General features: G+C 45.1%; 1 protein-coding gene across 1 annotated transcript; it reads left to right on the forward strand.

The window, feature by feature from the left end:
• The first annotated feature begins 1,433 nt into the window (after window positions 1-1,433).
• On the forward strand, window positions 1,434-21,958 carry RPL3L (ribosomal protein L3 like). Its single transcript, XM_087728628.1, has 10 exons — window positions 1,434-1,517; window positions 6,483-6,675; window positions 8,065-8,233; window positions 8,923-9,058; window positions 12,070-12,256; window positions 13,901-14,061; window positions 16,962-17,063; window positions 17,849-17,944; window positions 18,889-19,008; window positions 21,582-21,958. Exons 1-10 carry the CDS (start codon window positions 1,515-1,517, stop codon window positions 21,636-21,638), a joined length of 1,224 nt encoding a protein of 407 aa, XP_087584754.1. The 5' UTR covers window positions 1,434-1,514; the 3' UTR covers window positions 21,639-21,958.
• Window positions 21,959-22,032: the final 74 nt, after the last annotated feature.

The following is a 22,032-nucleotide window of genomic DNA, read 5'->3' on the forward strand; positions in this document are numbered from 1 at the left end:
GGAGGCGTTTGTGCGCCTGCGCGCCGAGGGGGGGGTCTGCGTTTGCCGTGGGCGTTCCGGTCCGGCGTTTAATTTTGAGGCCGACGCGACGAGCCCAGTAGGGGACGTCAGAGAGCTCCCCGCCGTGTTTCTCCCGCTGAGGTCCGCTGTGCCGCCCGCCCGACGGAGCTTCTTCCCCGCCTTCCTCAGCTGGACGGTGTCGGCTTACTGCGGGTTGGGGCTGAGGAAGAAAGAGGCAGGCTTTACCGAGAGCCTCTGCTTCCCTCTTCTGCACCGGCGCTTCGGAAAGGAGCCCCGTGAGAAAGGCGGGTTTCCTTCTGGGAGACCCCCATCGCTCCACCCACCCCCCCACTGCGGGTGCAAGAGCCGCCAGCCGAGGCTCGGATCGGGGCTGCCAATGGCGCCCTCCGGGTCTTGGCTGCCAGCCGGGGCCGCCCTTTGGCCGCAGCCCAGCTCTGGGGGCTCCGAAGAAGCCAGGAGCCCCTCGCCGCATCAGGTGCCCCTTTGGAGGAAGAGGAAGGGGAAACGGGGGGGTGGGTGTCGAGCCTGATTCTGCTGCACGAACTAAGCGCTACGATTGATGAAGCCCGGAGCGCCGGGAGGGGAAGAGTGAAAAGACTGGAATGCGGCGAAAGGCCGAAGAGCCGTCTCGATGGCCCCGGTGCCATTCATTTCCCCTCCCCTCAGTCTTGGCACCTGTTTGCCTAAGTCACACCTGGGCTTTAATGCCATGTCAAGCGGGCACAGACGCTCTAACGACGGCTGGTCTTCTGTGTAGCCCCAGAAGCCAAAGATGAATGAGTAGGGAGTGTATATGAACGTGTTTTTGGATGAAGAATGTTGAATTTGTTGAATGTTTTCATTTATTCCGGAGCTAATAAAACCACAAGAAATGCCTCCCTACAGATTCTTGGCAAAGATTTAAACATTTGCACTTTTAGAAAGAAAGAAAAACCTTGTTGATGCTACAAATCCTTTTAATATGAAGAAATCTGAAGGTAGGGAAGGGAACCCCCAGGGCTCTTGTATCTTGACAACCTGGCAGAAGCCCACTTGCTTTGGGCCAGAGGGGGATGTTTTTTCAGATTGGAAGGAAGTCTTGGTACAGGGAGAAATTGCTCCAGGCCCACTCCCACTCTTTCTTCAACAGGGTAAAAGAGAAGCCTTTGTGCAAGATGCTTTTTTAGACCAAGCCATTGGGGGCCACATGCCTCCCCCCAGGGGAGCTTGGCTGTGGGGTGGGCTGCACTAAGAAGTGGAGTTGCCTCCGGGGAGGCCGTAGCTGGTGGTGGGTGATCTATTTGTTGAGCGTGACCTTTCCTCTCCCTCCCAACATGCTGGACCCCTGTCAGCTCCCTCCCCCCCCCCCCCGGGTGAAATGGATAGTGCACCAGAATGAAGCCAGTTGCTAAATTTATGTCTTGGGGAGAGAGAAACATCTTTGGCATTAGGCAAGCCAGGCACTTGCTGGTAGCCTCTTTCTCTCGGGCAGCCTCGGCTGAAGACGTCGGATCATGGTACTGGCAAGCAATGGGCCTGGCCTTTGTGGGACTGTGGGGGGGGAGTGGGGGGGCAGTCGGTGTCTGAAAGCAATAGCTTGCAGGAGGCTTTCAAGGAAAGGCCAGTGAGGATCCCCACTTCTGCTTTTCTGCAGCAGGCATCGACAGGGCTTTCTCCCTCCTGTTCTGATTTCTGTGTCCCCCCACATCAGATTGTCTCCCCTTCCCGATTTGGTGCTTCTTATTTGTGCTACTCCCTTTCTCCCTTCAATAAGCAGTCTTGCATCCACTGCTGATGATGACAGGGCTCAAATTTAAAATAGATACAGACTGGTCAGAATTAACACCAGATAGCAAATGATGAATACATGTGCTGCACAAAGAACTGAGATGAGTTTTCTCCCTGCCTCTTGGAGCTGATCCCTCTGGGAAGAAAGGCTCTTTGCAGGAGATTTTCTTCAAAGCCATCAGGCCACCACCTGTGTACCTCTGGACCTGCAGGTGAGCTGCTGCAGCTCCGTTCCTCAGAGGTTTTCATATCTGCAATTGGTATAGACCAAATCTTGACATCTGCACTAGAGGGTTTTGTGTACCTGTGGGTTTGTGGGGCGGGCAATTCTATTTTGTTGAGATTTGGAGGGGGTTTTGTATATTTTATGCCCATACAAAATGCTAGAGTAGAATAGGAACTCCTGGAAGTAAGAAGTGCAGCTGGTAACGAAGGCAGCCACAGAAACCACACATTTACAGGCTGCGTTAGTACAGAAACGGAGTCCATCGCTTTTCCCTCCAGCACAGCAGCCATAGAATCATGAAGATTGACTAGGAGTTCTTGATCAAAAGATTTCAATGGAATGTCGCTCAACAACACTGAAGGAACATGGCTGGGCCAAATTTACGGAGCCCCAATTCAATCCCTGTTTCAATCCTAAACAGGGCATCCAAAATGACACCTAGATTTGGTCCAGGGTGCAAAGTGAGAGGGACATCTGAGTTTGTAGCCTTTTGTCAATTATGTCTTTTAGATCAGCAGTTCTCAAACTGACCTGCATTCCCCAAAGTATTCAAAGGACAAGAATATTTTGAAGAGTGCAAAGATAGCTCCCTCAAACAAGGGTCTCTTCCCAAGATCCTTTTCCCTGCCTTGGAGCATCACCTTCTCTTTGAAACCAAATCTTATCATTTTTTTAAAGTGATTCTCTTGGAAAACAAATGGAATAGAATGAAGCATGAGAAGCAAAGATGTAACTACTACTTTCTTCACTGATGACCAGGAATTATTTCTTCAAAAGCATCAAAACCAGGCATAGAATTGCACCCACAGGAAAATGAGTGAAAGGAAAAAAACCTGTAGTTGGATACAAGAAGTTTGTGAAAAACAAAGTTTTATTTGGATGCGAAGTTTTACTGTGGTGAGTTCAATTGAGCAGTAGAAAGAGAGAAGACAAATCACAGCATTTCAGCATTTATTATCTTTTATATAAAGACTGAAAGTTGGACCATAAGGAATGGGGGCCTTTGAACTCTGGTGCTGGAAAAGACTCCTGCGAGTCCCTTGGACTGCAAGGTGATCAAACTGATCAGTCCTAGAGGAGATCAACCCTGACTGTTCTTTAGAAGGCCAGATCCTGAAGAGGAAACACAGATACTTTGGCCACCTAATGAGAAGGAGGGACTCCCTGGAGAAGGGCCTCATGTGGGCACAATGGAGGGCAAAATAAGAAGGGGACGACAGAGAAGGAGGTGGCTGGATGGTGTCACTGCAGCAATCAGTGTGAGCTTAAGTGGACTCCGGGGAATGGTAGAGGACAGGAAGGCCTGGAGGAATGTTGTCCATGGGGTCGCAATAGGTCAGACATGACTTTGCGACTAACAACAACATCTTTAATTTTTTCAATATTAACGACATAGTTTTTAAATCATTAACTGTACATATTTTCAAGGATATAATTGTATTTTCAAAGATATAACTGAAAAATGAAATAGTGGCAAATCTGTTTGGAAATGTGTTTTTTTCCCTTCAATCATAAGCATTGCATATTATATAATAACCTGTGAACCGACCTTTATATTTTATATGAACTAAATGATTCTGAATGAACTGAATATACATTTTTATATATATTGAATGATTCTGAGAAAACTGAATGATCCTTTATTCAAGACTTAGTTTACACTGCAAGGCTTTGCTTACACTAGAGATTCTGTGGCTGTTTCAAGGTAAGGCTTATTTACATTAACCACAAGGAAGATTGCAAATTTATGAGGATTGTAAATTGATTTAAAAAGATAATAAAACTGCCCCAAACTGCAATAAGACAGGGCAGATTCTATTCATCTGCAATTATCACGTTACCTTCTATAAAGACTACAACATTTTTAAAGGAAAGAATCTCTTCAGAATTATTAAAAACTATTATTTTTCTATAATCTTTTACACCTGATCCAAGCTGATATTTCATTTTTTACTCTCAGCTGAAATACATTTTTTTCTTTTCAGCTGAGATTTTATTCTTTTCATCTTTTATTCATATGCCATTTTTAAAAATACATTTGTGGATTACAAACTATATCTAGAGGACAATATTATTTGCATTTAAATTCAACTTAAACATTAGCCTTCCTCCAGAAATTATGGGTGCTCCATTTACTGGAGGTTTGTAAGCAGAGATTGGACAACCATTTATCCAGGATGGCATAAGCCTCCTTGAGCAAGGGGTTGGACTAGATAACCTCCAAGGCCCTTTCCAACTTTGTTATTCTGCTGCAGGACTCTGCTCATCGCACCTTAAGTGGGAGGGTAGGGGGGAGGAACACAGCATCTTGGAAATTGTGTACCAAATTATTGAAATGCTCTGGAGCCGTCAGACCATCTTTGCTTAAAGTAGTTCATAATCTCCAAGTGGAAATCTAATTGGGAGAGAGGAACAGGGCTCCTGGTGTGAATGCTCAGACCAAGCAAGTCACAGGCAGAATTTAGTGTACAAACTCTTCATATCTGGGTATCCCAGTTCTTAGAGTAGTAACTAAAAAGTAATATTTGATGCCAGAGTTAGACATTTGTAACTTAAGCCAGGTTGGGGAGGGTTAGGGGAGGGAATTCAGTAGGTTTTGTTGAACTTCACTTTTTCATATTGTATCTGAGTTGGGAAGAAAATGATTGTTCATTAAGAAGCATTAGGGAAATACACCAACTTAAGAGTTGCAAATGTGAGTGTAGTTATTCCCTCAGTGAGCCTTTAATTCACTGGATTCTGAAGTGACAATATTCTCTGCAAAATATGTCAAAGGAACATGTGAATTAGTGTCTTTTTAGGAAATAGTACTCTGTTTACCCAGCCCAAAGGCCAAAATGGGATTTGCTTGTTGACGGATTTAGGGCATATGGGAAGCCAAGTACTGTGAGATGACAGCCAAGGTTTATTACATGAACCCAATGGGGATATGACTTATTTGTTTATTAACTTATTTGCTTGCTTGTTTGTTTACTCACATTTACTTACTTAGCATATTGTATGAATAGGGCAGAGAAACCCTTTTCTTTGTTGTGGGAACTAATAAAGCCAATGGTGTGAATCAACGGCTCTAACAACTGGTTTGTTGAGAGCACACTTTGCACATGTGCAGAGGGTTAAAACAAAGCTAAAAAATTTCTACTGCAGCTGAGGTGGGCAAAAACAGCAGAGGTGTGGCAATCGGCTCTGCCGCGCCTGGGCTAAAAGACAAGGAAATCTAGGTGAGCCCAGGGGCAGGGAGGCGGGTGGGACCACCTGTAGGTTGGAGCGAACCGTTTCGCTCTCAGATGATCTTTGGTAGCCGAATTGGTAGAATCCCACCCCTGAAGCTAAAAATAGAGGATTTCACATCTGGAGCAGACTTTCCTCAACCTGGAATAGAATAGAATCTTTACTGCAATCAGTAACAAATACATAATAAAACGATACCATATATGAAAGAAGATATCATAAAATAAATTGACCATATTGCTATGCTATGCATTTTACATATATAACTTTACTATATTGAAAGTAACAGAATCACATGTATCCAAAAATAAAAGAGACCTCTACTGTATAGATCCGTGATAGCAAACCCATGGCACTCCTGCCGCAGGTGGCACATGGAACCATATCTACCAGCAGGCAATCTGTCAGCTCCAGCACACATGCATGTGCCGGCCAATTTTTGGCCTTCCCAGGCTTCAGGAAAGCCTCTCGAGCCAGTGGAGGGTGAACAACAGGCCCAACAGGCCTACAGGAAGTTCGGAAATGATCCATTTCCAGATCCGTTTCCCCAGGCCACCTGGAGGCTTGGGAGCAGGGGAGGCGAAAATGGCCTCCTCTGGCCACCCCGAGGCCCTCCAGAAGCCATAAATGGATCGTTTCTGAACTTCCGGTAGGCCCATTGGACCCATTTGTTGCCCTCCCCAGGCTCCAGAGGCTTTCCTCCCCCGGCTCCCGAAGGAAATACCAAGCTTAGCTTGGAGGCGAGCAGTGCAGCGCAGGTGAGGGAGATTGTGCATGCATGCACATGTGTGGGCATGGTTTGCATTATGAGTGCCAGCACGCAGGTGTGCTATTGCGTCTGCTGCTCACATTTTTGGCACCCAACAACAAAAAGTTTAGCCATCCCTGGTATAGAGCCAGACAGAATGCCTTCTTGTATTTGGAGATTATAGTTTAGTTTAAATATTTGGCGGTTCTAAAGAAGGCCAAGGAATTCACTGGTAATCTATCCTTAGAAAGGGACGCCTGGTCTAGTTGAATATCATAACTCTTAATCTGTTGCCTCAAGCCTACATTTCGTGCCTGTCTGCTGAGCTGAGTTAGGGAGAATCCAAGTTTTTTTATGTCATTCTGCTCCAGATGCTTTGGGAGTTTTATTTCCTGCCTTCTCTAACAAGGTTAGAGATTTTCAAGGTTTTCATGATCTTTGCAAGAACACAATAGTAACTCTTCCCCCCAACTCCCCCCACTTTTCCAGTCTCATCGGAAGTTTTCAGCTCCCAGGCATGGCCACCTGGGCTTCCTTCCTCATAAGAGGAGCTGCCGACATCGAGGAAAAGTGAAGAGTTGGCCCAAGGATGATCCCAGCAGACCAGTCCACCTGACAGCCTTCCTGGGCTATAAAGCTGGCATGACTCACATCCTGCGGGAACTTCATAGATCAGGACTAAGTATGTGCCAAGTTTGCTTAATTCTATTTCTCACTTAGAAAGTTTCATGCACCTCAGCAACTGGGAGGGGCTACAGTGGCCACCAACTCCATGCAAATTAGAGCATGCCTGACAAGTGGCCCACTATCAGGCTTTTCTTTGAACTCATCCAGAAAACGGCAGACCACTGTTTCCTTAGTTACTGGTTTCTTTGTCAAACTACTCTTTCTTGTAAGAGTTTGTTTTCAAATGTAATATCCTCCTCCTCCTCCTCCTCCTCCTACCCCCCTCCTCCTCCCCCTCCTCCTCAAGGTAAGTCCACTCCTGGTTACGTCCATGTTTTTAGGAAGTGGTTTGCTTCTTGTTCTCTTTAGTCTTTTTGTCTAGTTACCACCCAGGTTTCCTGATGCTCTCCTAGTCAAATGCAGGACTCACAGCTCTGTCTTTGGCTAGGTTACTCCATGTCCCACACGCTGGCAGGATCTTGGCTTATTGGAAATCTCCAGGGACTTGAAAAGTGTTATCATGTTCCATCCTTACTTTCAGCCGCCTTATGTGATTTCAAGAACCAAGAACAACATCTGGAGTTACTTGAGAGCAGTTTCTTGTATTGCTCTTCACAGAATCTTGCTAGAATAAAGCAACTATTTGCATCACTATGGATATACTTTGGAAATCATTGGAGGGGTGGGAAGCCGTTTTAACCCTCTTTCTCCTGATCAGACTTTCCATGTTCCGCTGCCTCTTTGGGATACAGCCCCTCCCTCCTGGGAATCCAGACTGCCTTCCACCACAGGTCTCTTCTCAAGGCCAAACATTCCTAGTTCCTTTGATCTATCTCTTCCTAAAGCCTCTACTCTTCCTCATTCCTTCCTTTGATCTCTTTCACTTTCAATCCTTCCTAGAATATTGTGCTCAGAACAGGGCAGAGTATTCAAGGTAAGGTCTGACCAAGACAGAACAAAATGAAAGTATCTGACACTTTATGTGACTTGGTGTGGGGAAATTTTTTGGGGAGTGTCTGGTAGAAAAGCTCTACCCAAACCAGCCTCTCGTGAAGTTTTGGGACTGCCACTCATGTAGAGAAGGTACATGGTTTGAGAATGCTGGTGTGGAAAGAGGCCCTCACCAGTGGATATTAAATCGGAAATACACTAAGCTGCATAAATATTGTGCTTCTCTGTGGTTGCTTTTTGTTAATTGAACAAACCTCTACTTCCTGGGTTTTTGCAACAATTTAGCCATAACCCTTCTTTTACATTTTACAATGGTAGGCTTCACATGTCCCCTAAACAACTATAAATCATGGTGTGGGAAAGAAATCACCATATGGCTTAGTTGGTTACGGGAGCCCCATCACGAAGCCTTCCTGGATCACATCCTCAGTCTTTTTCCTCCTTTAATCTCCAGAAATCTCTAAGCGAGAGGAAGTGGAAGCTGTCACTATCATCGAAACTCCACCATTGGTGGTTGTTGGGCTAGTGGGCTATATCGAGACACCAAGGGGGCTGAGAAATTTCAAAACCATCTTTGCAGAACATATAAGTGATGAATGCCGAAGACGCTTCTACAAGAACTGGTGAGGAGGGGGTCAGCATGAGTGAGCAAGGGTAAAGCCCTACTTAAACAGGGAAACTTCGACTCACAGCTGTGCTTTGGAAATTCTTTGTGGGCTAAAAGTGTAATTATGAATACATACCCAATGTTTTGGAAGAGTAAAATCAGTGGTTCTGCAAGATTGTAGGTATTTTCCTCCAGCCTTTGGTATGACCTTTTCTGTCATCCCAAGAGTGGCTACCAATTGCAATTTTTACTGTGATGGAGGAGGGAATAGTATCTTTCTTAAGTACATTCAGCATGATGAAAATAAAGCTGAATTCTCATACAATGTGAGACTTCACTAAAATGGTTTGTTGTTTAGCTGCTTTCAGCCCTGAATTGGAAACCTCCATGTTAAATCAGAATATCAGTTCAATGTTTTCATAAACCAGTCTCAGAATTATGGCTGTTACCCAAATGTAACATCTGGATTGGACTTGCCCTTCTGGGAAGTGAGGAGCCAACCATTACCTGAAGAATCTGAAGTTGAGCCCCACTGTCCGTGGGTTGGTAAACCCCCCACTGGAGCAAGGAGCTTCTTGCTATCCTGCTCTCAAGCCATGGAGGCTGGCGGTGGATATCAGGACAGGCTCTTGCCAAAGCCTGGTTGAAAATAATTCCTGTTGTCCTTGGATCTGATTTCTCCCTGATTTTCTCTTTTCTTTTCAGGCACAAGAGCAAAAAGAAGGCGTTCACGAAGTACTGCAAGAAATGGCAAGATGAGGCTGGGAAGAAGCAGCTGGAGAAGGACTTTGTGTCCATGAAGAAATACTGTAAGATCATCCGTGTCATTGTGCACACCCAGGTGAATATTTCCCACATGTCTCTGGAATCATGCAGGCGAACACATCTAGGAGGGTTGTCTGGACCACTGGCTGCTCAACTCACTCATGATTTGTTACTGGTTGTTTCTGCCTGATTGGACAAAGTCTTCCTTGCCAGATGTTGTCTGCTGTGCAACCTGGGTTTTATCTTCAGAATGTGAATACTTTTCCCTGAAGGATAGCTGAGGTTACTAGTCCCTCTGAGCATGCACAGAATGTCTATCTCTCACTTCTGGTTTGGATTAAGAAAGACAAAAACAACATGTTTAAATGAAGCCAGAACAGATAATTCAGTAATTTGTGGTTCAGCACTGCGAAGTCTAGGTCCTGGTTGAAGTGCTCCAAACCTCACACACGCACAGCCCCGCTTTTCAGGTCACTAAACCAGGCTCTCAGTTGGGGGTTGGGAAGGCTTCTGCCTTGGTTTGGGGAAAAAAAACTGCTGCTGCTTTCAAGAGTCACTCAATTAATGGTAGCCTCACTAGTCCAGCATTTGGGTCACACAATGGCCCACTGGAGGCATTGAGGAAATCCCCAAGCCAACAATGAAGGGTGGGAGCCTTGATGGCCTGATGCCAAGGGGAGGGGAGACAAGAGCCACTAGTTTTAGTGGTCCTTAGGAGCCTGGTCCTCCAAGTATTCACCCAGATCTCTTTTCAAACTAACTGATCACAACTGACGGCAAGAAATTACACCATTTTAATTTAAGCAATTTCCTCACTACAGCATCTTCATAGCAGCCTCACATAGTACACAGAACATAGAGTAATGGGGTTGGAAGGGACTTTGGAAGTCTTCCAGTCCAACCTGCTGTCCAAGCAGGAGTTCTGATACCATTCCAGACAAATGATTGTCCATTTTTTTCTTGAAGATCTCCAAGGATGAAGCACACACAACCTCTGGAGGCAAGCTGTTCCACAGATTAACTTTTCTCCCTTACAGGAAATTTCTCCTTCATTCTAGGTTTGATCGCTCTATAATAATCTTCTACTCATTACTCCTTGTCCAGCTCTAGGTGCTTTGGAGAAGAAGTTGACTGCCACTTCTCTGTGGCAGCTCCTCAGATATTGGAAGACTGCTATCATGTCACCCCTAGACCTTTTCTTCGCTAGATGAGACGTATCTAGTTTCTGCCACCAGTCATTGTATGGTTTAGCCTCCAGACTTTTTGCTTGCTTGTTTTTTTCTTTGTTGCTATTTTCTGTACTCTTTCTAAAGTCTCAATATATTTTTATATCATAGTGACCAGACCTGGATGCAATATTCCAACTGTGGTCTTACCACTGCAATATAAAGCAATACTAACACTTCATATGATCTAGATACTATCTCTCTGTTGATGCAGCCTAGGACTGTGTTGGCTTTGTTGGCAGCTGCAGCACATTTAAGTGGTTATCCACTAGGGCACTTAGATGCTGTCCAGTCACATACTACCTATTCTGTATTTGTGCATTTGTTTTTTCTTGCCTACATGTAAAACTGTACTTTTCCCACCACTGAATTGCATTTTGTGCTATAGAGCCCAGTGTTCAAGTCTGTCAAGATCCTTCTGGATCTTGAAACTTCCTTTTAAACTTTTGGCTACACCCACCAGCTTGGAGTTGTCCGCAAATTTGATGAATTCCCCTTCTATTCCCTCATCCAAATTGTTTATGAAGATATTGAAGGGAACTTGTGGTTCCCCACTGCTTGCTTTTCTCCATTTAAATATAATCTCATTGAGAACTGCATGCTGAGGCAGTTGGTCAGTCAGTTATGAATCCATCTGATGGTGAAGCTGTCTATCTCACATTGTTCAATCTTACCAAGAGGCAGGCTGTGGTCCACCTTCTGTAATGCCTTCTTGAAGTAAATTATGTCCACAGGAGTTCCCTAGTCCACCAATTTAGTCACTCTGTCAAATAAGTCCAAAAACAACAAACAAGGTTGTCTGACATGATCTGTTTTTAGAAAACCCATCTTGGCTTCTAGTAATAGCTTTCCTCTTTTCTAGGCCCTCACAAATCCAGTGCTTGATTATCCCCACATAATTGATACAAGGCCTTTCCCCTTTACTATTAATCTGACACAGCAATAATTGGATGACTCCTGGGGAAATGAAAAAATAGGACTCATACGCTTGTAGCCCTAAATCTCACTGCCCTGATGTTCCTGAGACAACAGGGATATAACATTGGAAGAGATGGAAGAAAACATCTCTCCCACCTTCTCTGAGCTACGTGTAACTTCATAGACCTCTTTTGTGCCTCCTGATCTCTTTTGTTCCAGGTTAGCCCTCCTCTCTGGAATACTTCATCAAAGGAGAGGGAGGTAAAGGAGGATCATGAATCTGATCCTCAGAGCCCCCACTCCAGGAAAGGCCCAGGCTGGGAGACCCCAGAGAGCAGCACAATTGAGAAGCCCTCTCTCCACCATGTAGGGCCTGCTTGGAACATGGCATGTTGACGTTTGGGAGGATGCTAGCCCTCTTTAAGGCTGGAGAGCATCTGCTGAAGGGTCTCCCTCTCATGGTTTGGTTTGAGGTGCTTGTAGTGGTGGGTCTGTCAGCAGCCAAATCCGAATGGTAGCCTAATTGCTCCCTGCAGCCAATGGAGGAACATGAATTATGTATTGGAACTTTCCATTACAAACCAATTTCTATAGCCTCAACTCTCCTGCTGAGAAGATCGAGGAGGTCCCCCTTTTCACTGAACATTGGTACTCCCACAATGCAGTTGGCCAGATGAGAGTGCACATGAACCCAAAATGAAGTGCTGCTCCCTGCTCCCAAAGACAATTAGGTTTACCTATTCCCACATACTAAACTTCTCAAGTGTGTCCTGAGACGATAGCCACAAAATCCCAACCTTTGCAGTAGCCAAATTCTGCAAGCGGGTGGAAGGTTCAGAGAGGCTAGAACTCCTGCACCTTACCTTTGGGGCCAGTTAAGTGTTGAACATGAACCTTTGCCATCTCTGCTGCATGGTGCAATTTTTGAGCTTTTTGGTTGCAGATGAAGCTCCTGCCAATGCGGCAGAAGAAAGCACATATTATGGAGATCCAGCTCAATGGGGGCTCTGTGGCAGAGAAAGTTGACTGGGCTCGGGAGAAGCTGGAGAAGCAGGTGTCTGTGCACAGTGTCTTCAGCCAGAATGAGATGATCGATGTCATTGGAGTCACCAAAGGGCATGGGATGAAAGGTAGGAGGGAGTAGACCTGAAATCTGGAAACCTCTTGGATCAAAGGCTGATAGGAAGTGGTATGACTACAGATTGCATTCCAGATGAAAGACTTTGGAAGCCATTCAAGATAATGGGGAAAAGGAGCTTTTTCTTTATTTCTGACCACAAATGTCCACACTTTCCCTGGGGCCTGATAGGTTTCCCCCTCAACCCCACTTCAAATTATTTAAAGATTTTTAAAATGACTGGATGGAGAATTCTGGGAGTTGAAATCATACATCTTCAACCTGCCAAAGTTGAGAAACATTGATTTAAAGTTTGGCTTGAAGCATCCCATGTTTTTTGCTGGAATAATATTTTAGAAGAGGGTCAGGAAACTACTAAGCCCCAAAGGAGGCAATGGCCCCTTTAATGAGTGGTTGAACCCAATGTTGTGTTCGGTCAGCTTGCTATTAAAAGCCAGTTCGTAGAGTGCATTTTGGGGAAAACCAATTTGTGGCAGCTGGCAGGACTGTTGGCATAGACAGGAAATAAAAACCAGGGCAGCCATTTTGTGAGAGTGCCTACAATACACTTCCACAATTCGGCTATGATTTGTTCTTTTCTTCTCTAATAAAAGGATGCTGATCCTCAATCAAGGAAAGCCAGGTCAGGAAAAAGGAATGGCTGACATTACAGAGATGCTCTTTATTATTGTAGGGTAGAATACAATCATGGAATCTTGGAAGCTTTATACCAAAGGAAGGATTTTGAATTCCCCCTGATTTTCATTTCTCAGATGTCTTCTTTTAATGCTTCATTCATTCCCTCTCCATTCGAATGCGAGATTGTTTTGTCCTTCTAGATATTGCAGGTAGTCCTTGGCTTACACATATTCATTTAGTGATATAAAGTTACAATGGCATTGCAGAAAGTGACTTAACACCTAGTTGCAGCATCCTCACTGTTACATGTTCAAAATCCAGATACCCAAAAGTGAAACTTTATTGGATATACCATTTTGGTACTGGAGAATCAGAACTGGTTTTCCAGTGCAAATGCTCATCTAGTTAAATAACAGCTTCCTTTTCTCCCCTCCTGTGGGTGATCACATTGTCCAGTTACGAGATGTCTTTTTGTTATGGAAACAGTCCACCTCCTTCTCAAACAGTCTTGACCTTGATGGTTTCCAGATCTCATGATCCATGCACAAATTCTCAGCACTCCATCCCACCCTTCCCTCCCCCCAGTGCATGGACAAGTTGAATATGATAAGGTTTGAAAGAAGCAACATGGTTCAATCTCGACAGGCTGTGATTGTTAGTTGCGATTTTCCCAGATAGCTTCCAACAAGCAGAGTCTATGGAGGAAGCCCATAGGGGGGAGCCAGATTCACTTAACAACCATGTAATTCACTTAACAGCTATGGTGATTTGCTTAATGGCCAGCAGCAAAAAAGGCCATAGAATTGTGGAAACTCACTTAACATCCACAGAGTGTTGGAAGTTCCCATCCCAATTACAATATGGTATGGTAGCTATAACTAAAACTCCAGCAGCCCCAACTGTGTGGCTAATGGTGAAGGAGGGCAGTTCAGCTGCATCTGGAGGACCACCATTTTCCCATCCCTGCCTCAGACAGAGGTTCATCTAAGTCTCTAACCTCAAGGCTGCCTTTCTGCAGGGGTGACGAGTCGCTGGCATACCAAGAAACTCCCAAGGAAGACTCACAAAGGCCTGCGGAAGGTTGCCTGCATTGGAGCCTGGCACCCTGCCCGGGTGGGCTACTCAATTGCCCGGGCTGGCCAGAAGGGCTACCACCACCGCACAGAACTCAACAAGAAGGTATGATTCCTCTCCAACCAACTCATTTGAAGCCCAAACATACAAACAGCCTCCAATTGCTCCAATTTTGTGGTATCAGAGTGTCTTGGGAACAGAAACTGTAAGCCACTGATCCATCTTTCCTCCTCATCCACCAGCTGTTCGATATAAGGTGACCAGATGTCCCACTTTTGGTGGGACAGTCCCTCTTTTGAACAATTTGTCCCGCGTCCCGCGGCATTTTAAAAAAGTCCCAATTTTTTTTTAAGCACGGAAGGAAAAATCTGCAAAAAGTCACGGGGAGCCCTGGGGATTGTTCCTCGCAAAGCATCATGGTCGCAGAGAATGCAAATGAAGGTGCTTATCTCCCCGCCCAGCTCCGTGTGCTTGTTTTCAAATCGGAGTCACGCTGAGTCCCATTAAGAGGGCGGAGGGACACTGTGCTTTTTTTTGTTTTTTTGTTTTACCTATGTTCTCACAACCATGCAAAGGTGGGTTTTGTGCTACAAGGATCTTTCTTTCTTTCTTTCCCTGTCTGTGGTTCCGATTGCAGTCATCCTTTGCTTCGGATTAAAGCACCGTTTCTCATTCCTTGCAAAACTGGGGAAACGGCAGGGCCGCTCCCTCCCCCTTTTCCTTGCAGCACCCTCGGTTGCAAAATGTTCCCCTGATTTGGTTTATATGTTTGCAGCAATGCGATCAGACAAATAGGAAAGTTTTAATAAGATCTTCTGACTTTATTTGGTCTCTGCTGCCCCCCCCCAACCCCGTTAGCCCTTGGGTTTTTTCCCCTCCCAAGGAGAGAGTGGGAAGGAGAGGAAGGAAGGAGGGGGGGAGGAAAAGAAGAAGGGAGGGGGGAAGAAGATGGAAGGAGAAAAGATGGAAGGAAGGAGAAAGAATAGAAGGAAGAAGGAGGAAGGAGAAGGAGGAAGATGGAAGAAGAAAGGAAGGAAGAAAAGGAAGGGAGGGAGAAAAGAAGGAAGGAGGTAGGAAGAGAAGGGGAAGAGAGGGAAAGAGCAGAAAGACAAAGAGGATGAAGTTGATAGGCAAGAGGAAGGAGGAAGGAATGAAGAAAAAGGGAGGGAGAGAGGAAAGAAGAAAAGATGGAACTAGAAAGGAAAGAAGGGAGGGAGGAAGGAAAGGGGAAGACAGGGAAAGAGCAGAAAGAGAGAGAAGGTGAAGGTAGATAGGCAGAAGGAAGGAAGAAGGAAGAAATAGGAAGCAGGGAAGGTGAACGGATGGAAGGAGGAAGGAACAGAAGCGAAGAGGAAGAGAGAGATGGAAAGAGCAGAAAGACAGAGAAGGTAGATAGGCAAAAGAATGGAAGCTGAAAGAATGGAAGGAGGAAGGAAGAGAAAAGGAGGAAGGGAGTGAGTGAGGAAAGAAGAGAGGATGGAAGGAGAAAGGAAGGAAGAGAGGGAAAGAGCAGAAGATGGATAAGGTGAAGGTAGATAAGCAAGAGGAATGAAGGAAGGAAGGATGGAAGGAGGAAGGAAAAAGAAGGGAGGGAGGAAAGAAGAAAATAATGGAATAAGAAAGGAAGAGAAGGGGAAGAACAGAAAAATAAAGAAGAAAGGGAGGAAGGGGGGAAAGTGAAAGGATGGAAGGAGGAAGGAAGGGAAGAGGAAGAGAGATCTAAAGAGCAGAAAGACAGAAGGTAGATAGGCAAGAGGAAGGAAGGAAGGAGAAAGAATGGAAAGGGAGGAAGGCTAGAAGGAAGAAAGAGGGAGGGAGGAAAGGAAGGAAGGTGAAAGGAGGAAGGAAGGAAGGGGTACTTCCACTTGTAGGCCTGGGACTGAATGCAGGAGGAGTCTCTCCATAGGATCAGCTGCTCCTCTGATCATGGTCTATGAAAATGTTACTGCCTGCCTGATGCAAATTTAGACAGAGGGTGCTTTGGGCTGCCCCTCAAATCCCCCCCTTTACTCCTCCCCCTGTAGAATTCAGCCCCCTGAGTTTTGCCTTTGAGGGGCATCTAAATTAAGGTGACCAGACATCCCGCTTTTGGCGGGACAGTCCCACTTTTGAAAAATTTGTCCCGTGTCCTGCGGCATTTTTAAAAAGTCCGGATTTTGTTAAAATCGGGTCACCTTAGATATATATGACTGGTAGGTTGTGACGCTATCGGGCTTAGCAAAGCTCATCTGGGAACCGAGAACTCGGGATTAGACCAATTTTACAGATATGGCTGGACTGCAACTTCTCATTTCTTGCTGAAGTTGCTGTTAGAATTCTGGGGAATCCTGTGCAAAGCACAGCTCGAATTCTGCAACTTCTGCAAGATGGGAGAGGGGGTTGTTGTTTTTACCAAGAAATTGGTAGCAAGAAACAACGAGGTCCAAGATTTTAGAAGAGCTTCTTTATGTCATTTTTACTTGGCCTTCTGTAGGTGAACACTTAATATTACAATGATATGTAACGTTTGAAGTGTTAACAACTGAAGCCTCCCTTTTAAATATAATCTATTACATAATTTATTATATAAAAAACTGTTATATTTGCAACCCAAAGGTATCTGTCCCATATAATCTACCTTTTTTCCTTCTTGCTTTCCTCCCTATAGATTATTCTCACAACATTAGTGCTAGCCTTTATATAATGCCATATTTTGAAAGTGCGCTTGCAAAGGCTCAACTCAGGCGTCTCCAGGCGTCAACTCAGAGGAGCTCTTTGCTCCTAGAGTGCATAAGCAGCAGCTTTCAGCAGCTCAGAGAAAATCTGATTTTGGTGGGGCAGGGGGGACTGGAACAATGCAGCATCTGGTGCCTCCTTTGTGCTGATGTGGCCCGTAAGAGCAGGATTGAGGGCCTGGAATCAAGTGTTCAAAAGGAGGCAGGGCTTAGGCATCATTGGCCAGCTTTCATTCTCCTGTTTGTTGGATAACTTGGAAAATCATTTTGGCCAAATCTCTTTTCCTTTAGGTTTACCGCATCGGCCGTGGGATCCATGTAGAAGATGGCAAAGTGATCAGAAACAATGCATCCACCAATTATGACCCAACGGAGAAAACCATCACCCCACTGGTAAGGAGGTCAGAAGAAAGGTTATTTCTTCTGGCTGGAGAATAATCCTTTGGATGTCTCATCACGAATCCTCTTCATGTACCATCTACCCTGCAGACATCCCTCTGGGCCTGTGGTTACCAACCAGGCATCTGAGCACCATGCCTGTAGACATTTGCTGCCATCTTCTACTTTTTAAAAAGTTTCATTTTAAGTTTAAAAACCCACATGGAATGCTATAATTGTAGGAGCCCTGCTGGCACAGAGGTTAAAATGCAGTATTGCAGGCTGAATCTGCCCACAGCCAGGAGTTTGACCCTGACTGGCTCAAGCCTTTCATCCTTACAAGGTGGGTAAAATGAGGATCCAGATTGTTGGGGTCAACAATCTGAGACTGTAAAGCTCTGGGAGCAGTATATAAGTCTAAGGGCTATTGCTATTGCTAGGAAGCAGCCTGCTGCTTTTGGAATTTTCTGCACATTAAGTACCATAATGCTTTAGGATTCCATTTGTGCCCATCAATGAGTTTATAAAATGACTGCAACTAGAAAATGGGAATAAGTTGACAGGGGGCGTGATAAGCAAAAGTATTCTAGTCATGGCATTGGCATGTTTACAATTGGCCATCCTTGCAAAGGCAGCCATTTTGTGCATGGTGAAATTTCTTTGTCACACTCGCAGCCATTTCTTTTGAATGCCCTTACATGCTTCCCACGTATTTTCTCGTGAGGACCGCTATCTATGGGGTCATCAATGAATAAATACCACCCTCACCCCGATGTCCATTCTACCTTTCTGTCTTCCAGGGTGGATTCCCTCAGTATGGTGAAGTCAACAATGACTTTGTGATGGTGAAGGGCTGTGTGTTGGGTACCAGGAAGCGGGTGCTGACCCTGAGGAAGGTGAGGGCCTCACTGAAGTGTTGTGAAGTCCAGGGATGAAGGACAATGTGGTTCTTCGGTGGGAGGGTTGTCTGTGGGGGTTGACCGATCCAAGGTGGTATGCCAAGGGTTTCTGTTGCTCTCCAGAGGGTGGGTGAGGCTGGGAGGATTCAGCCTGAGCAAATGAGCGTTTCAGCTGCTTTGGGAGGAGGACAGCAAACCTGGAAGCCATCAGTGAGAGGCTCAGCAACTCCATTGCTTGCACGCTAGAGTCTTGTGCAGGGATCACCACAAAATGGGATGGGAAATACATTGAAACCCCTACAGAAATGGCCTGAATTTCTCAGAAGACACACAGGAGGCAATAGATGTTAGGAACAAAAAGAAATATTTTTATTCATCATTAGCTAAGTCAAGTATCTAGGCCCTCTAGTCTGTACCTAGTTTTGGGCTCAATTTCACCTATGAAAGCTTTTGCAATCTTTATTTATTAAATTTGTTTGGCTCTTTCTCCACAATGGGCAATGATTGTGCATTAGTTAAAATACATTCTGAGCACTAAATTTCAGGGAGGGTCATGGGAATCTGCCCCATAGATTTGTAGCTGCCCTCCACTATGAACTCAGAGCTCCCGGATTATGTGCATTTGTTACACTTATATCCTGACTTTTGATCAAGGCAGCAGAAAAGGGGGTCCCCCTTCACTTCATTGCCACCACACACCCCTGAGCTGAGAAAATGTGCCTGGCCCAGAGACCTGCCTAGCCTGCTGAGCTTCTAGGGCTGAGGAGGGAGCTGCCTCCCCGATCCAAGACCAACATTTTGACCTCTGCCCTGTGCTGGTTTCCTGGAAAGAATCCAGCCAGTGTTTGGATCTGTTGCCTGGAGACGCCTCCCCCATTCTGGGGCTCATGGCTGCCTCTCTTCTGGGCTTCTGCTGTAACCCTTTCCTCCTGCCTCCCCAGTCCCTTCTGGTCCACACAAGCCGAAAAGCTCTGGAGGCCGTGGAGCTGAAATTCATCGACACCACCTCCAAGTTTGGCCACGGCTGCTTCCAGACAGCCCAAGAGAAGCGGGCCTTCATGGTGAGTTTGTTCTGGGAAATCCCCCTCCCAAGTTGGACAAAGGAGCTGATGGGAGGGGAGTTCTCTATATGAAACCATGCGTTGTTTCGGTCGTCCAAGATTGGGGGAGTTCAGTGGGAACTATTCTGCTCGGGCATTCACAAATTAACTTCAGGACTCGATCCAAACTGCTTATTTCCTTTAGCAGCTGGAAACCCACCTTTTAGTTAAGAAAGGAAGCGGTGAGGTTCGGAGTGAGATTATTCTGGAACCCAATGCAATGTCTTTGTTTATTATCATTATATGTAGTAGTAAAGCTTGAATTATCACTCTATTCACAGTTTTTATTCCAAGGAGACCTGGGAAACCTATTTCCATTCACAAATTGTTCTAGTGCAGCTTAATCTCCTTTCTGTTCCCAATGAGGTTCAGTCCTAACAATTATGTTTTTAATCAAGATTCTAAAGGTTTAAGTAACGTTCTCATCAGCTTTTTTCTAATGACCTGGAAGCTCTTTCTTAGGCCTCATCTCCACCCTCCTTGTCTGAGATACCCTCCCTTTGCTGTCAAAAGAGAGCCTCCATCTTGACCCCAGCAGAATTGAATCAAAGTGACCCACCAAGAAAGGTTTTTGGTTAGGAAGTCTAACATAGCCCCATGCCAGCCCCAGTTTCCAGGGAGGAGGAGCCTGGGGGGGGGCAATAGCAATAGCAATAGCAGTAGACTTATATACCGCTTCATAGGCCTTTCAGGTCTCTCTAAGCGGTTTACAGAGAGTCAGCATATTGCCCCCAACAATCTGGGTCCTCATTTTACCCACCTCGGAAGGATGGAGGGCTGAGTCAACCCTGAGCCGGTGAGATTTGAACCGCTGACCTGCTGATCTAGCAGTAGCCTGCAGTGCTGCATTTAACCACTGCGCCACCTTGGCTCTTAGGCACAGCAATAGGCACAGCTGCAATTGGCTGTCCGGCAGAGCCAGGCCCCTCCTAGCCGCTGTGGGGATCAGCCTTGGGAGAAAATCTCCAGCCAAGCCAAGGCTGCATTTTTCATTGTGGGCTTGGGCAGCCTGCAAAGGTCCAAGAGGACTTCCGTTGCTTAGTTTTTCCCCTTCCAGCAGGTGTGCTGGAGAGGAGAGAGAGCCAGAGGGTTTCTTTTTTGCCATATGGAAGACAGAAGAGAATTGCATATGAAAATACATTAAATTTTGCAAACTAGGATTTTTCCTCTCAGCAATTGGACATGGCAGGTGTGGGGGAACATGGAGAGGCAACCTAGTCCCCCTCTGGCTTCAGCCATGGTCTTTGTTTTCTTCCCCTCTGGAGGAGGCTCCCCTCTTCCACCGTATTGGACATTTTGGTCACAATCCAATGTAGGCCACCATGCAGAATTTTTCTGAAAAGGGGGTAGGGCTTCTGAATTCTGATGAGAATTCTAATTTTCATTTACAGATCCTGCAGTTTAGCCTTAAATGATGATAAGACAGTTGGGACATGAAACAAGGAGAAATGTTTTCCATTTCGTCCGTGGCTAATGCTTGGGGTCCCCAAGAAAAACTGAGCAGGGGAAGATTCAGGCTACTGCCGAAATTCTTTAAAGATCACAAAACCAACTGAAATGTAATCTCCTTTTTTAAAATGGAGAAAAATCTGCCCAACTACTGTTTCTTCCTGGAAATGCAGAATGACGTCATAGGAAAATGAATCAGCTATTACTGTATAGTTGAACTTTCCTTCTCGTATCAATCTGGAAGACTAAAATGCCTCCATTGCTCAGTCAGAGCCATCACATTAACTGATATTCAGAACAACAGTTGGAAGGGACCATGGAGGTCTCCTACTCCGACCCTCTGCTCAAACGATACCATATCAGACAAATAGGTTCTCCAATCCTTTTTTTAAAACTTTCAGGATTGGAGCCCCCACGACTTCTGGAGGCAAGTCGTTCCACTGATTCATTGTTCTAAGTGTTAGGACATTTCTCCAGTTAGAACTTCTCCTGACAATTAGACTTTCAAGGGCAGTTTTGCAGTATTTAGGTGGGGCCTCACTGCAACCTGACTATGAAGATGGCCAAGAAATAGAACTGCAACATCTGGACTGCAAAAAGTTAGACCAACCCCAAAGGGAATCAGAGATCTGGACAACATGACACATTTGCTGCCATTTAGAGGTGAAGTTGCAGCTCAAATCTTGTAGCTAACCAGAGGACAAATCTAAAACATGTGAAGGAATATATAGCAGTGCCCTGTTGCTCTGAAAATAAGACCTCCCTGGATAGTAAGCCCAAACAGGCTTTTGTGCACATGCGCTAAAATAAGTCCTCCCCCCCAAAAAATATTGCAACACAGCAGCAGCCATGAGGTGACCACACTTGCCATCTCCTGCACCTCAAAAATAATAAGACCTCCCTAAAAATAAGACCAAGTGTTTATTTGAGGTCAAAAGAAAATAAGACCCTGTCTTATTTTCAGGGAAACACGGTAAGGCAGCCTTTCCACAGAAATCCATCAGGAGCCCTTGACATACAGTTTCCCATTTAATTGTAGCAGTCTGAGAAGTTAACAACCACTTTTTTTTCTGCTTCGATTTCAGGGCCCTCAGAAGAAGCACCTGCTGAAAGGGAAGCCAGAAACTTCAGAGGAATTATAAATGGGTTTCTTTGAAGGAGATACTAAATTGTTCATGTCTGGGGCTATATCAAATATGAGTGCAAACATGGTCTCTGTTTTTGAAAAGGAATAGTTTTTGTCAGTCTTAAGAAAAAAGAGAAAACCCAATATTTATAATAAGGGTTATACAGGGAGGATAAAAAAATCAAAGTGGCACTTGTGATAGCATGATTGAAGTGGTTGTCATCTTGAAATTCTTGACCATTCCACCCATGGACAATTTCTGGACAACCCAGATATTTGCTTATATTTTTGTGCTTTTGGCTGGTGCTAATAAAATGATTGTCATATTATATAAGATTGATTTTTTTCTGTCAATTTCTGAAATCTCTGTCTTTAAAAATACTGTCTCTAAGTTAGCTTGAGTTTAAAGC

The sequence above is a fragment of the Thamnophis sirtalis genome, unplaced genomic scaffold (genome assembly GCF_051295495.1).
Source record: "Thamnophis sirtalis isolate CommonGarterSnake01/CBP01778 unplaced genomic scaffold, rThaSir2_p1.2 scaffold_14, whole genome shotgun sequence".
NCBI lineage: Eukaryota > Metazoa > Chordata > Lepidosauria > Squamata > Natricidae > Thamnophis > Thamnophis sirtalis.

Coding starts and splice junctions, on each gene's coding strand:
- RPL3L (XM_087728628.1), top strand. Junction 14,062..16,961: donor GCACAGAACTCAACAAGAAG/GTATGATTCCTC, acceptor CTTTTCCTTTAG/GTTTACCGCATCGGCCGTGG. Junction 19,009..21,581: donor AAGAGAAGCGGGCCTTCATG/GTGAGTTTGTTC, acceptor CTTCGATTTCAG/GGCCCTCAGAAGAAGCACCT.